The following is a 13,870-nucleotide window of genomic DNA, read 5'->3' as shown; positions in this document are numbered from 1 at the left end:
TCTCAAAAGAGATCATTGCTTCTTTCTTTCCTTTAAGAGAATTACTTTTCCTTGCTGCTAACATCCAAGAAATCATTGCAGGGGATGGTCATTCCAACCCTCTTCAGGGTGAGAAGGACCTCAGACTAGAACTGCTCAACTTCTCATACACCAAGAGGAAGTTTAGGAAAGTAACACATAGGGCACAGAACACTGGAAGTTTAATTTCAGCATTATTATCTTTCTTTTGTTCACTGAAGCCCCAAACAAGAAATATATGAAGGTTTTTCAACAAAGGATATCTTAAGACCTCATTCCTCTAATGCTGAAGAGCTGCACGGAGGCAAGTTTTCATAACTTGCTTTGTGTGATAGCAAAATACGTATAGGGACACTTTTAAATCTGTAATTGATAGATAAGCCCAGGGTTAATGGCATAGCCACCAAGGTGACCTGAGGGGACTCTGACAAAGCAATTAGAATAGCGGATTTGCAAGGAAAGAACATGAAGTCATTGTGACAACCTAGGAGAGAAATATTAGCTAGATGCAGATGATACATGTTCAAAACAGAAACCCTAATGTTTTGAGTCAGCTCATCAGTGCCAGAGGGCAGCTGAAAAATTCACTCAGCAAACACATAGAGTGTTTTATAAAATTAGCTAAAAGCAGCCTATTTGCTGAGGGAAATAAACCAGACACGGTGCGGAGAGATTTCTGAGAAAAATCAGCCAACAGCAGGTAATTAGAGAGGCTGTGACTGAAGAGGGGATTACTAAAAAGCAAGGGAGATTAAACAAGTTTTCTTGTCAGTTTATAAAAAGCCTCACTCCTATTTCAGAAATGATTTCCTAAGCCAGGTCCACCATACAAATTTTACTCAGGAGCAGGTGGTTCATGTGCTAGACCAGGTACGTGGCAAGAACTGGAGGCAGGAATCCTAACAAAGCACTCAGCCCTCACGGCTCTCGCTCATAAAAGATCATTATGTTTTAAATTAAGAAATATGGCATCTGTTGCTTAGGACTTTCCAGTTTCTCTCGCAAAAGAATCCTCTCCAGTTTCTAAACACAGGGAGAATTCTTGCATGGTATCCATTAGTTTGGAGGCTTTTTGTCTATTGCAGTCCTATAAAGAGGTGTTTTTTTTGAAATTAGAGTCCCAGAAAATGCAGATTTATTTCCCATTCCATTTTGGTGCGTGTCACAAGCTCAAATCTACAGAAGGCTTGGGAAAGGCTTTTGATTTTTGTTTTATTTTTGTTAGAAACACCTACATTTCTGATATACCTTCAACGATGAGCAGACACAACTGTATTTCCAAGTCCATTTCCAAGTGTTATTTCTCTTTTGAGTATCAAGTGCATTTAGACTCAGCAGTGAACCTCACTTCTTGGATGATATCTCAATAGAGAGCTTGGAAAAATAAATAGAAGCTTTCTTTCCAGTGAGGAAGAAATAGTATATTTTCAAGTTTGACATCCTTCCTGTTTTCACTCCCCACAGAAAGGAACAGAGATGGGCTATGCAGCCAAGGGATATGGGATCCATATGAAGATAAGTTTGTAATGAGACATCATTTTGATTTGTTACACTGTATTGGTCTTCCTGATTTCATTTTTGGTAATCAAGCTATTTTTATAGGATGTCTCGGGAAGAAATTGGAAGAATTAGCAATTACAAACACTCTAGTAAAAAAGGTATCAAAATTCACATAAAAATGATTGACAAAGGCGATACTGTGCAGTCTTGGCAACCCACTGGGTTTTATTATGAGTGGTTTGCTCCCCTCTCCTGCTTTTGAAGAAGAAAGAACAATAATAGTTCTTTCTCTGGTGAAAGAGAACTGAAAGAAGATGAACTTGCTGCCAGAAATAAATTGCCTATTTCTGTATTACATTGTACTCCCCATATTTTTGCATAGCGAAAGAGCCTAAAAGATTTTACTATATGTTGTGACATAACAGAGGCTTGTACAGGGCTTTGATTTTCCAACAATGCGGCATTACCATACTTCCCAGTCACATTCATACAACAAAGTGATTCTTTCGTATGGACTGCAGACAGGCTGATATTGAGCAGCAGGTATCATCTGACACAGTAATAATTTTGCATATTTTATATACACTGAGAACCCTCAGGATACTTTGAGCTGGAATAAGCAGAGTTTCCTGTCAGGTGAGTGATACATTGCGATAACTCAGCTTATGCAGCTTCAGGAACAAGCATTTTTTCCCTAATATGTATTTCATTCTGCATGGTATTTACAGGACTATAAAAGTAAGCTAAATGAAGCTGGGTTGTTTCATCACATGCAATTATTTTCAGGATCAAATCCTATGACTTGGAGGAATGCAAGAGAAGCACAAGCTCATCATCAAAAGATCTGCAAATGGTGCTGTATTTGCAGTCGACAAGCTCTGCTAGGAAAAAAAATAGTAAGTAAAACATTAAAATCTATCTTTTGCAGAAGAGAAACATCACTCGCAAATGTTTTACCTTGTGCAAATCAAATCAAGTGATGTACATGAAGAATAAACACATTTAGAGGGAAGACAAATGAATGAATAGAGTATCTTGACTAGCAATTAGTTTCTATGCCCAAGTACCATCAGTGTAAAATTGATGAGCAAGGTAACCTTTGGCTGCACTTTAGCAAGTTCTTCATTAGTTTTTTGGCTTTCCTTTTCAAATATTTTATTCCTTCAAAGATATGCTGAGAAAAATGGTCCATCCTGTTTGCACCACCAATGTATACCACACAGTGCTACCAGCAGATGCTCTTTCTAGCCAGAAGCAGTACCTGCTTCCCCATATCTGTCTTCCTGCAAAGGAAAATAAGGAAGAAAAAGTTTTCTTTCCTTCTTTTCAGAGATCAAAAAAAACAGACCACTTAGGAATTAAATAACCGAAGGTCACCCTGAAGGTCAATGGCTTTGAATTGAATCAGTTTGAATAGAAATCGGTATCAAACTTATTTGTGCCTTTGGAAATGTCTCTTGACGTGCCCAGAGGCAGAGGAGGGACACGCTGGTTCCTGGGGGAAAAAAGGCGTTGAGACGATCGGAGTCGCCAGATCAAGCTGGGTAGGCTAGGACATTATCTGTTGGTAGACTGCTCCAGTCTGTAATTGGTTGAGAGGTCTCCTTTGAACATTTGTCTGACATCAGTGGTACTCAAGGCACTGAAGTGTAAGTGCTCATCGATGGGAATGTACATGCCCTGTTTGTTAATGTTCTGCACAAGAGAATTATCCGGGAGAATAGGGAATGTTATAGATCTGTCATTCGTATACGAGTTAGAATTTAATTTAAGCTTTACTTCAGACATTTTCTTTCCACAGATTTTCTTCTTCATTTCGCTTCTGTTGTATCATGTATCTCTATTTCTCACAGATTTGTGCTGCTGAGCCAAACGATAATGATGAAAGCTGCAAAGGAATGCAATGTTTTTTGGCATTACTGCACTACCTGCAGCACTACTTTGAAATAAAATGTCACAATTCAAGGTATGATTGAGTGACTTATCAGTTACTGAAGTCCTCTAAAAGAGTAGGCCTGATATATTTCTTTAATTCCTCTAGGAAAAACAGTTTACAGGCAATCAGCAACAGAGCATCGGAAGACGCAGACATACAGGATGAAGTGCAGCCCCAGCGCATGTGGACACGGCCAACACAACACAAAGCGCATCCTCAGCAACACACACGAGATGTGCCTCTCCCACTTCACTTCCAGCCTGAGTTTCAGGGACCATAAAACCGTTCCTCACTGGTCAATGGGGAACCACAATTAAATACATCTGCTGTGCTCTACTGGGTTGCATAGGGCATCTCTTGCTATTTAAGAAACAGTCAAACCGATGAAATGCTTAGCACAGATCTATAGCGTTGCTTCAGAATCCAGATTTTAACGTTCTTTTCAATCTTTACGCCATAATTTTCTGCCCTCCATTCAAAAATCGCCTCAGAGAAAAGCAAGGATGGTTATATAGCAGCAATATATTTTGAATCGTCTTCTGCTCTTGGATTCAAACCAGCACTAAAATGCACTCCGGGAGGAGAGCTGAGGAGTGCTTAATTAGAGAAAGAACGTATGACCGCTCGCTGAAAATGGGCATCTGATGTAGCCTTGGCACTGTCAGAATAACGCTGTATCAAACAGCCCTCTGCATAGCAAATCTCAGAGGTGAACTCATTACGGTGCCAGCAGTGGAAGTTGCCATCTTCTGAGAGAGATCAGGCATGACCAGCAGAAACGGATGCAGTTGCAGTTAAATTAAAGCATGCGGCATTACTCAAATAAATTTTAAAAAAGCCTACATAAAACATTACCTTCCTATTCATTTGATCTGCTCCACACATCTACCAAAACCACAGTTGTTGCTTTTAGTGATAAAAATAAAACGGAAGTGCACTTCTCCCCAGTGGAGTGACAGAAACAGAAAACGCAGAACCCCGTAATGACACTTGTATGATCCTTCTTCAGAGCTGAACTGCACTTTAAACATTTTATTGTTTTTAGTTTTAAAGATCCTTAGGAATAAAGAAAGGCATGCACAAAATTATTTTTCCCCTGAAAAACTGTGTATGAAGGGAATACAAGAGTAAGCAATGCCTGTCCAGCGACCAGCTATTCTGATCTATGTTTAAGAGAGAAAAAAAAGTAAAAAGAGGAAAACATTTTCTTATAACTTTGGCATTGCAGCACAGCACCTGGGCTTTATGGGAAAGCCCTACAGCATGGGATGACAGAAGGATTCAAGTTGGAAGGGACCTTAGGATGCCTCTGGTCCAACCTCCTGCTCAACGCAGGGTCAACCATGAGATCAGGCCAGTTTCTTCAGTCCGGTCTTGAACACCAGACACATCATTCCAGATGTAGACTAATAAGTGTCAAATAAAAGGAGGTAATCATGTGCATCAATCTATCGCGTTCATGCTAACGCAGCCCAGGACACCACGAGCCTCTTTTGCTGCCAGGGCACACAGCTGGCTCACGTTCAGCTGCCGTCTACCCAGCTGGCCAAGTTCTTTCCAGCAGAACCACCAGCCAGTCAGTGCCCAGACTGCGTTATTGTAAAAGGTTATTCCTCCCTGAGATGTGGATGCTGCATTTGTCCTCGCTCAATTTCATAAGGTTCCTGTTGGCCCATTTCTCAATCTATCTAGGTCCCTCTGAATGGTGGTCCTGCCCTCCAGTGCATCTCAACTGCACCCCAACACCTCCTTCAGATCACTGATAACGATGCTGAACAGGACAAGTTCAACTACATTCCCCTGTCCACTTGTTAGTGGCTTCAGGCAGACTACAACCGCGTAATCATTAATTATCCCTTGAGCTCAATCACCCAACCAGATGGACACATACACATGGTGATTCACAAAGATGCTGTTACTTGGATGTAACTTCCAAGGCTGCAGTTACTTGGAAGTCCAAGCAGCACAGCAGCACGTATAAGTGAGGACATATGTCAAGATAATTTATTTAGGAATGAGCCAGGCTTAATTTTCCCTAAAAAAATACACACTGAAAATCAAACTTGCAGACTCCTCGGATCTCCTAGAATGAAACGCTAGAAAAATGCTCAAGGGTATCTGAAACCAAGCAGTGTATTTGTGAGATGGAATACTCACATCACTTCAAGTCGAGCCATTCTGGAGTCATTTCCTCCAAAAGAAATCACCTCACAGGTATAGTCTCCGATGTCACCAGACCACGTCTGGCTGATAACGAGGGTTCCATCACTCTCCACTGTGATCCTGGAACTGCTGGATGGATTCATGACAACACTGTCCTTCTTCCAAACATACCTGAGTATTACAGTGCTTCTGTTAATCATTACAAAAACTTCAAAACAGATTAATTTGAACTGTGCAGTAAGATAACAGCTTTTGTAATCAGGTTAAAAATGAGAGGCCTCTACAGTTACTTCCAGGAACAATGCCTTTTACAAATTTCAGTTTTAGATCAGCGATCGGAATGAGAAAAGTAATTGCATCCGAGTTACTACATATTTTATAAACAATACTATATATTTTACATGAAAAAGGTGAAGTACTCATGTCCAAGTTCTGAAGTCCACCCTTGTCGGCATTTTAAACTAGAACATCGTACTCCAAAGTTAACAGCTGAGGTGTTGGCCCATCTCTGCTAAGACTGCGATAACCTTAGACTGCCATAATCAATAACATCTTAAACTGTTGTGACAAGGTTTGCTAGTGCTCATCCATTAAAATACACACATACCAATATGTCACAGATGTGTATAGCCCAGGGTCTTACAGGCAAATATCTCCACACGACATTTTTATGCCTGTATTTCTCTTTCTGAAGTTCTTTCTGCAGTTGACCCTCCTACCACCCTCCAAGCCGTTCCTGGCATTTTCTTTCGTGTTGCTTTCAGACTACGTGAATTTTCATGGTAAATATATTTTTAAATGGTGAGGTCCCTCTAAATGCTCTAGCGTAAATGTTAATCGTTCAGTTACTTCTGTTTTTCTTTGCACAGTTAAAGCAGAATATAGCCCCTAGTTATTGGGCTGTTTCCAAGAACATAGGCATATCTCATGTAGCTTTCATGCACCCCAATGTAAACACTTCTGAAATCCTATTCCTTCTCTTTGGCTTTTACTCTCATTAAGTATCAGCTTCTGACAAGTTGGTTTTATTGATAGTGTATTAACCTTGACAGTAAAATCATGGAAGGCTGTATTGAAGTCATGAAGTGGAACATAGCTCATTGTAAATAATACATAAGGCTGAAATGGAAGATGGGATTTATATGATTAATGATACAGTGTACAACCTTATAATGCAGTAATCAGGGGTCTGGTGTTAAAATCTGGGGTCCTGAAACTTCTCACCTAATGCTATTCATATAGCTTATAAAATTAAGCTCAGATAAACCACACAAATAAGAAGTGACACCACCAACCTGATTGAAATTCTGGGATCATGAGTCGCTCCGCATCGCAGAGTGGCTGTGGTTCCTTTGATCACAGTGCTGTCCTCAGGAGGGTGAACAATGAAAGTGCGATCTGAAAGGAACACAAGCCATAGTTCAGGTGAAATTACAGCATTTTGACTGGGGTATTCACTCAGAGAGCAGGCAACCGAACATTTGTCATTCAAAGCAAGCAGGCCATTCCTCTTCAAGTCTTTGCTGTGAAGGCTCCCCTCCATCTCATGTCATTGTGTCGAGAAGAGGTTGTACGCGGGGGGGTGTAGAGGAGCAAAAAGCAGCAGAGGGCATGAGTCTGAGTCCACAGGGATCTGGGCAGCAAGAGTGATAAAGCTGGACCAGTTCTCGCTCGGCTGTGCTAAGCATCGGCGGCAACTCCCGCAAGTCATAAGGCAGCAAAAGTACGTTTGGAATGTGTTATGAATGAAGCCAAACACACATTGAGTCAGGAAACAAGTCTCAGTGTTTGGAGCGGGGAAAACAACAACAAAACCAAAGAAAATCTGTGCAAAGAATATGGCTGAAAAATACCCAGAAATCGGAAAACTTAAATGTCACCCTATGATCCCGTCAAATCCAGGAAAGAGGTTAAAGAAGGAGGAGCTTCTGGTAGTCTCAGTTTTCCATGTAAGCAATATATGCTGTTTACTCAAATGTTTCAGAACATCTTTATTCAAGCACCTCCTGGAGACCCAGAACACAATAATTGCTGTAACTACAGCAACCAGATCTGGTGTGAAAGATCTCTATTATTCTTAACACACAGCAGCAGCGGCAGATAGCATCAGCTGCAGCAGGTACACAACTAGGATGAGTATAGAAGAGATGTGGATAATGTTAATCAGGTCCAAATCCCTACAGAGATAATCAGTGTCTACTGAGATCTCGTATACACACAAGAAGGAATCATCAGCAAAATCAAAAGCTAACTTTAACAGCACGGAATTTTTAGCATTATTCCTATGTATGCTTATAGCTTTATAATGGCGCTATTGCTACACAAATATTAGGTTATGTTCACTTTTCTTTCCCCCCTCTACTGCAGTACAATGAACAGGAACTATTTTTAATACACATAAAGACCATGCTTTTGAGAATAAATAGGAAGAATCTCTTCTACTTGACCCATTCTGTTCACAACATCCCAACATGTATACCAACTCTGTATTGTCAATAAGATACAAATATGATGGCCACATGACACTAGCCGCATAACATTTAGTGCCAGTATTGTTTTTAGGTATTCCCAAATTCAAAAGACAAAACGTTACTGATTTAATTTGCATGGTTTTGGGATTATCAAATGTCAAATATGCATCACACATCAGCACCATAATCAGTACTTCGAAGTACAGGAAGGGAGAGAAGGAGACAACATTTCTGTATTTATCATCTTCATGATTTTTAACTATTTTAAGTCCCAGCTCAAGGATCATTATTTCCTACCTGTAGTAGCAAAAAAATATACTTAAATTTAACTCACTTCGGAGTAACCTGTTGGATCAGACTCTCATCCCCAACAGAGGAAATAAAAAAATGAGAGATCAAGAGCAAACGGTGAAGGACAGAATCACTTCATGGGTCGCCCTGTGCCATGCCAATCTGTTCCATGAGAGACTCGCTGAAGTCTGCTGTACTTTGGTTTGGCTTCCAACAGTGCCCAGGACCACAAAGAAATATAAAGGTAGAGGAAAATCATATCCACTCTAAGTGCGGCCACAGCCTTAGCGACAGCAAGGGCTGGTCTATATTGCCTGCGGAATCCTGGAGGCAGAAACCAGCTGCAAACAGCCACATCTACAAGTTAACAGGTCTGACTTGCAAAGCGAGATTTTCCAAGGCAAAACCTGAGTAAAAGCATAATCGTGACTGAAGCTCTATTTAAATACACTTCCCTTCACAAAATAGAAAAGTTTATATGCATAATTTTACAAACAAAAAGGGTATTTGTGATAGCTTTCCTAAAATAGACAAATTATTCCTACTAAATCATACAAGTATCTCCATTAACTAGAAAAGTATAATTACTTATGAAAATTTCCTGAGCGTACAACAAAAACTGATTAATACTTGATTAAAGTTAGACTTTAAACAAAGCATTATCCTTACTCCACACTGTCAGCATCACAAAAGCGTTCAGGGCTCCTTCAGAGTTGACTGCACAGCAAGTATAATTGCCGGCATCCTGAAGGAAAACCGGTGTTATCTGGAGCCCTCCAGATTCAAGAAGAATGAAGCGAGGAATCTGAACGGAGCCGCTGGCTAAGATCTGGTTTCCTGAAACACAGAAGGGGAAAACAGCGTGATTAGTGTCACGTAGACGGCACGGATTAAGCGCTGCAATCCTGGCTCTTCCAAAACACTATTACAACCCGTCCAGGCCACTGGCTCATTACAGCCCCACAACAAATCCTCTGCTTGCAGAACTAGCGAAATTATGAAATACGCGCTAAATGGATCTACAGAACGTCAGTAACAGGAATGGGCAAAACCCATGGATTAGAGGTTTTCCAGAACAACTTAATAACTGGCTACCTTTCTTCCATGAGATGGCAGGTTTTGGAGCCCCTGACACTTGGCAGGTCAGCACTGCGGTCATCCCCTCTGTAACAGTGGTGTCCTCGGGAGCTTGGATAAACGCTGGTTTAATGTCTAGAATCGAAAATTTAAGAAACTCAATGCATCAGCTATCAGAAAGAGCCTTTACCTATTATCATGGACTACTTTACATCCGCTTTTATAGAGCTGATCATGGAGAAGGACATGACAAAAATACATGAAAACCTTTCAGCAGTGACTGTAACCTTTCGTTATTCATCTCCAAGGAATTGACTAATTCAGTTTATTACCTACACGGAAAATAAAACTCTATCAGTACTTGAACATGTAAAGTAAGATGGCTCACAGAAGAAGGGAGATAAAGCTCAAAATGAGTGTTCGGGGGGAAGTTGAGAAATCTAGATAAACAAAACTATTTTCTTTCATCTTCATAACAGAGTTCTTTAAGATGAAAAGCAACTTGAGAAAGGCATTAACTCTGAAACTTAAATGTCAGCCAAAAGAATTTAGAACCTGAGCCTCATCCAGGACATTTTCTAAGTTTCTTTCTTCTCTTATTTTCCCCCAGTCGCATTATATCTCATTTTTTTCTGCAGTTTCCTAGATATGTATTGAACTGGGGCTGATCTACTCTCTGAGATCAGTAGGAATTCTGGTCAGTATGTGTAAACTGCTCTTGGGCTAAAAATCACATTCCTGGAGAGGAGTTACAGTATTACAGAAATGCCTGTTAGCAATTGTTGTTGAAAGAGACTACCCGGGTTTGTAGTTCTTCCATAGAGAAGAATGTACTTCATTAACAAAATCATTTCATCAGACTTTTTGGTCAAAAAAAAAGACATTTAACTTGAACTTTCTTTCCCACTACTAAACGTAGTTGTAGACAAAAGACAAATAAAACGATACTATGCACAATCGTGAAGCAGCAGCTCAACCTCAGAACAGAATTACATTTGAGTAGAGCTAAATTGTATAAGTATAAAGGAAGGATGAAAGTATTTCATAATTACCCCTTTAATTTTTTTTTTTCCTTTTCACTAAGTTCTCCTTTTGTAGCATAAAACAGGAAAGTTCACCTCAAGTCCCTCATGTCATGGGAAGTTTTTCTACAGGCTTCAGCAGATTGTGTTGAGGCCACAGAGGGTATTTTGGGGGTACCTGACAGCTGGGATGTAAACACTTGATGAAAATCAAGGTCCTGTGAGTCAAACTAAACAAGCACAGAGCAATGGAGAAATCTGATGGACGTGGGGTCACCTACAGAAGCAACAAGACAATGTATCGATCTCCTATCGCAGCTTCTTACTCACTGGTCACATCCAGGTAGGTGTAGGTCTGGATCTCCCCGGCTTTATTACTAGCGAAACACTGGAAGATTCCAGCGTCCTGAGGACGCAGCGCTTGGATCCGCAGCCCACCGCTCAGCAGGACTTTATAGCGGGGGTTTTCCAGCTTGCTGAGGGGAACAGAGTCCTTGTACCAGACCAGGGTGGGAATGGGAACACCTGAAAAATTAAACAACAAGAATTTTGCTATTAGTCTTCACACAGCAAGTGTATCACAGGATCACAGAATGTCAGGGATTGGAAGGGCCCTGGAAAGCTCATCCAGGGCAATCCCCCCATGGAGCAGGAACACCCAGATGAGGTTACACAGGAAGGTGTCCAGGCGGGTTGGAATGTCTGCACAGAAGGAGACTCCACAACCCCCCTGGGCAGCCTGGGCCAGGCTCTGCCACCCTCACCCCCAACAAGTTTCTTCTCAAATTTAAGTGGAACCTCTTGTGTTCCAGTTTGCACCCATTACCCCTTGTCCTGTCACTGGTTGTCACTGAGAAGAGCCTGGCTCCATCCTCCTGACACTCTCCCTTTCCATATTGATCCCCATGAATGAGTCCCCCCTCAGTCTCCTCTTGTCCAGCTCCAGAGCCCCAGCTCCCTCAGCCTTTCCTCACACGGGAGATGCTCCACTCCCTGCAGCATCTTTGTTGCCCAAATATGTGATGGTCATATCCCTGGTTTCCCATCCTTCCACACCAATTATTTATATTTTTACAGGCTGCTTTTGATAAATGGAGGCTGCATCTTACATTATCAGTGGTAATAATACACTGCAGAACATTTGGGAATAAAACCAGCAAACAGTGAAAAGGGGAATGTTGAGAAAACATGTTGTCAAATTACTTTCTTCACCCAATCATATTTCATGCTACCACAAAATAAGATTTACAGCAATTTCGTGTTGAAAGCTGGAATCGTGCTACTTCACCAGCAGCAGTGTGGTAATGCAGCAAGTCTGCGAGACTGCTCCACACCAAACGAGATTCTTCTGTGCTGCTGTAGCTAAGATATCAAAATAAAAAGGAAACGACAAATTGCACATAAAAAATGAAGTGCTCACATTATTGCATTCGAGTCCTAATTTGGCAGCTTAGTTTGAGCTGATGTACAAACAGCATGTTGCCAACAATGAGATAGCTGTAAATTATTATTATTTTTATTCGTTCTGAAGCTTCACCTGTTATTTGAAAAACGCAGACATTAGGAGAAACAAAAATCCTACCCTAGATATATCTTACAGTCCTGTTTATCGCTGTTTTCTTTCATGTGCATGTTCTACAAACCCTGACACAGTTATCTCATGGGTATTTTTGCTGCAGTCGTATCCCAGTCAGCTGGGATGAAGTGGCTGTAAATTTAGGATATACAAATAGCGCAGGATTCTCTGTTCTTCGAGGGACGTCAGGGGCCTTGAACAGTGCACACAGATGTTCCCGTCCCGCTCCTCACGTCAGACAGTGTTTTACCTTCATATCCCAGAAATCCCGCCCTGACCAAACACTGAGGGACCTACGCAGGGATCCGAAGGGAAGCAGCTATTTTACTATGTGATTGGATAATCACAGGGATCACAAGGGTATCAAGCTGATTTAAGTTATCTCAGCGCCAAACGTGGTATTTTCATAATCGGTGGCTATTTTTGAACACATATCACTTAAAACCTCAGAGCTTCACACTCTCTTGTAATAAGGAGCTGTGGATTTAAATTCATGGGTGACTGAAATTTGCCCAAAGAAAGCAAAGCAGGGTATCACAGAAGTATTAAGGATGAGATGTCACTAATAAACTGAGCATCCATAGACAATGAATGTCACTGCAATGTTGGCAATGATTTAGGGATCTCTGAGCAAAAGCGCTAAGGGGATATCCATATGATCATCACCATCATTTTAAAAATCTCAAGGTTAAATAATACTGTATTATACTTCCATTCATATCTTCTCTCTATGTACTTACTCTCTTTATACAGACAAAAGCTACATTAACTCCTGGAGAGAATGTACAAACAATGTATGGAAGGATTGAAAAACAACATTCAATTGCTGCTGTTATTTTTGTAAACACGTATCATTTACTACAATCACCACTGATGCTTTTGTTCTGCTGATAAAATCAAACGTACTCATAATCTAGAAGGTAATCATCTCAGGAAGAAACCCACTATGTAGCAGAGTGCATTGTCTGACAGAGAATAGATGTAGCGAGGTAACTTGCAATAGGCATAATTTAAATTTCATACAACAGCCCATATACAGAATTAGCGTAAATTTCAATGTTCAGAATTCTCAGTGAGTGTGTTATTCATCTCTTGAAAATCCTCCTGGGGATATACAAATTATCACTGAGTGATGAAGAAACGGATGATGCAAAATGGAATGGTTCTGATGCTGAGAAGCCTGGAAATTATTTCAAGTTTAAATAACAGCAACTCCATTATCCCACACATTAGACTTGATAGGCGCCTAGGAAATAATGAAATCCCGCATTCAGTACACTCAAACCTTTAACATCGGTGTCATTCCATAAATCCCATTCTACTAACAGTATCAGCAAACCTTCTAATCCCATAATCACTGTGAGATACACCTCCCTATCACCAGCTCGGCTGACAAACTGAATATTACCATCTCTATTTTTCTCCATTGCGGTTACGGATATCTTCCTCTACTCAAAGTTATGAGTCTGAATAATAGGATCTTATCTAAGCACTCTGATGCCTGTCAGCAGCGTTCATTTGGGCTTTAGTGATCTTCCCAGGGAGATTTGTCTTCCGAGTTGTACACATTTTCTTTTATCATTTTGTTACCTCTTTGACTACAAAAATGGTTTAAACCAGCTTCCTTTCTTCTCTCCCCGTCTCTTCTCCCCACACCCCAAAGGAATTTCTCTTCCTTTCCTCTCCAAATACTCCTGGTGAAAAAATTATGAACAGAAAGACAGACCTTTTGGACTATGCCTTTCCAAGCAGTATCAGTCCTACCTTGCTGTTTGAGGGATTACCGAGTGGCCTAAAAGACTCATAATAATAAATA

At 40.7% G+C, this 13,870-nt stretch overlaps 1 protein-coding gene across 1 annotated transcript in view; it reads right to left on the bottom strand.

Annotated features, from left to right (window-relative positions):
- The window catches only part of SDK1 (sidekick cell adhesion molecule 1), a 373,777-nt gene that overhangs the window by 129,301 nt on the left and 230,606 nt on the right, over positions 1–13,870 (bottom strand). Inside the window, exons 9-13 of the mRNA XM_082064834.1 lie at positions 10,809–11,003; positions 9,475–9,591; positions 9,049–9,216; positions 6,913–7,015; positions 5,612–5,788 (exon numbers count right to left, since the gene is read on the bottom strand). Of these exons, the coding sequence (XP_081920960.1) occupies positions 5,612–5,788; positions 6,913–7,015; positions 9,049–9,216; positions 9,475–9,591; positions 10,809–11,003 (760 nt within the window). The remainder of the gene's footprint in view (positions 1–5,611; positions 5,789–6,912; positions 7,016–9,048; positions 9,217–9,474; positions 9,592–10,808; positions 11,004–13,870) is intronic.

This window comes from Streptopelia decaocto (assembly GCF_964273445.1).
Source record: "Streptopelia decaocto genome assembly, chromosome: 13".
NCBI lineage: Eukaryota > Metazoa > Chordata > Aves > Columbiformes > Columbidae > Streptopelia > Streptopelia decaocto.
Note: the sequence above shows the minus strand (reverse complement) of the source record. Positions and strands in the feature narration are given on the sequence as shown.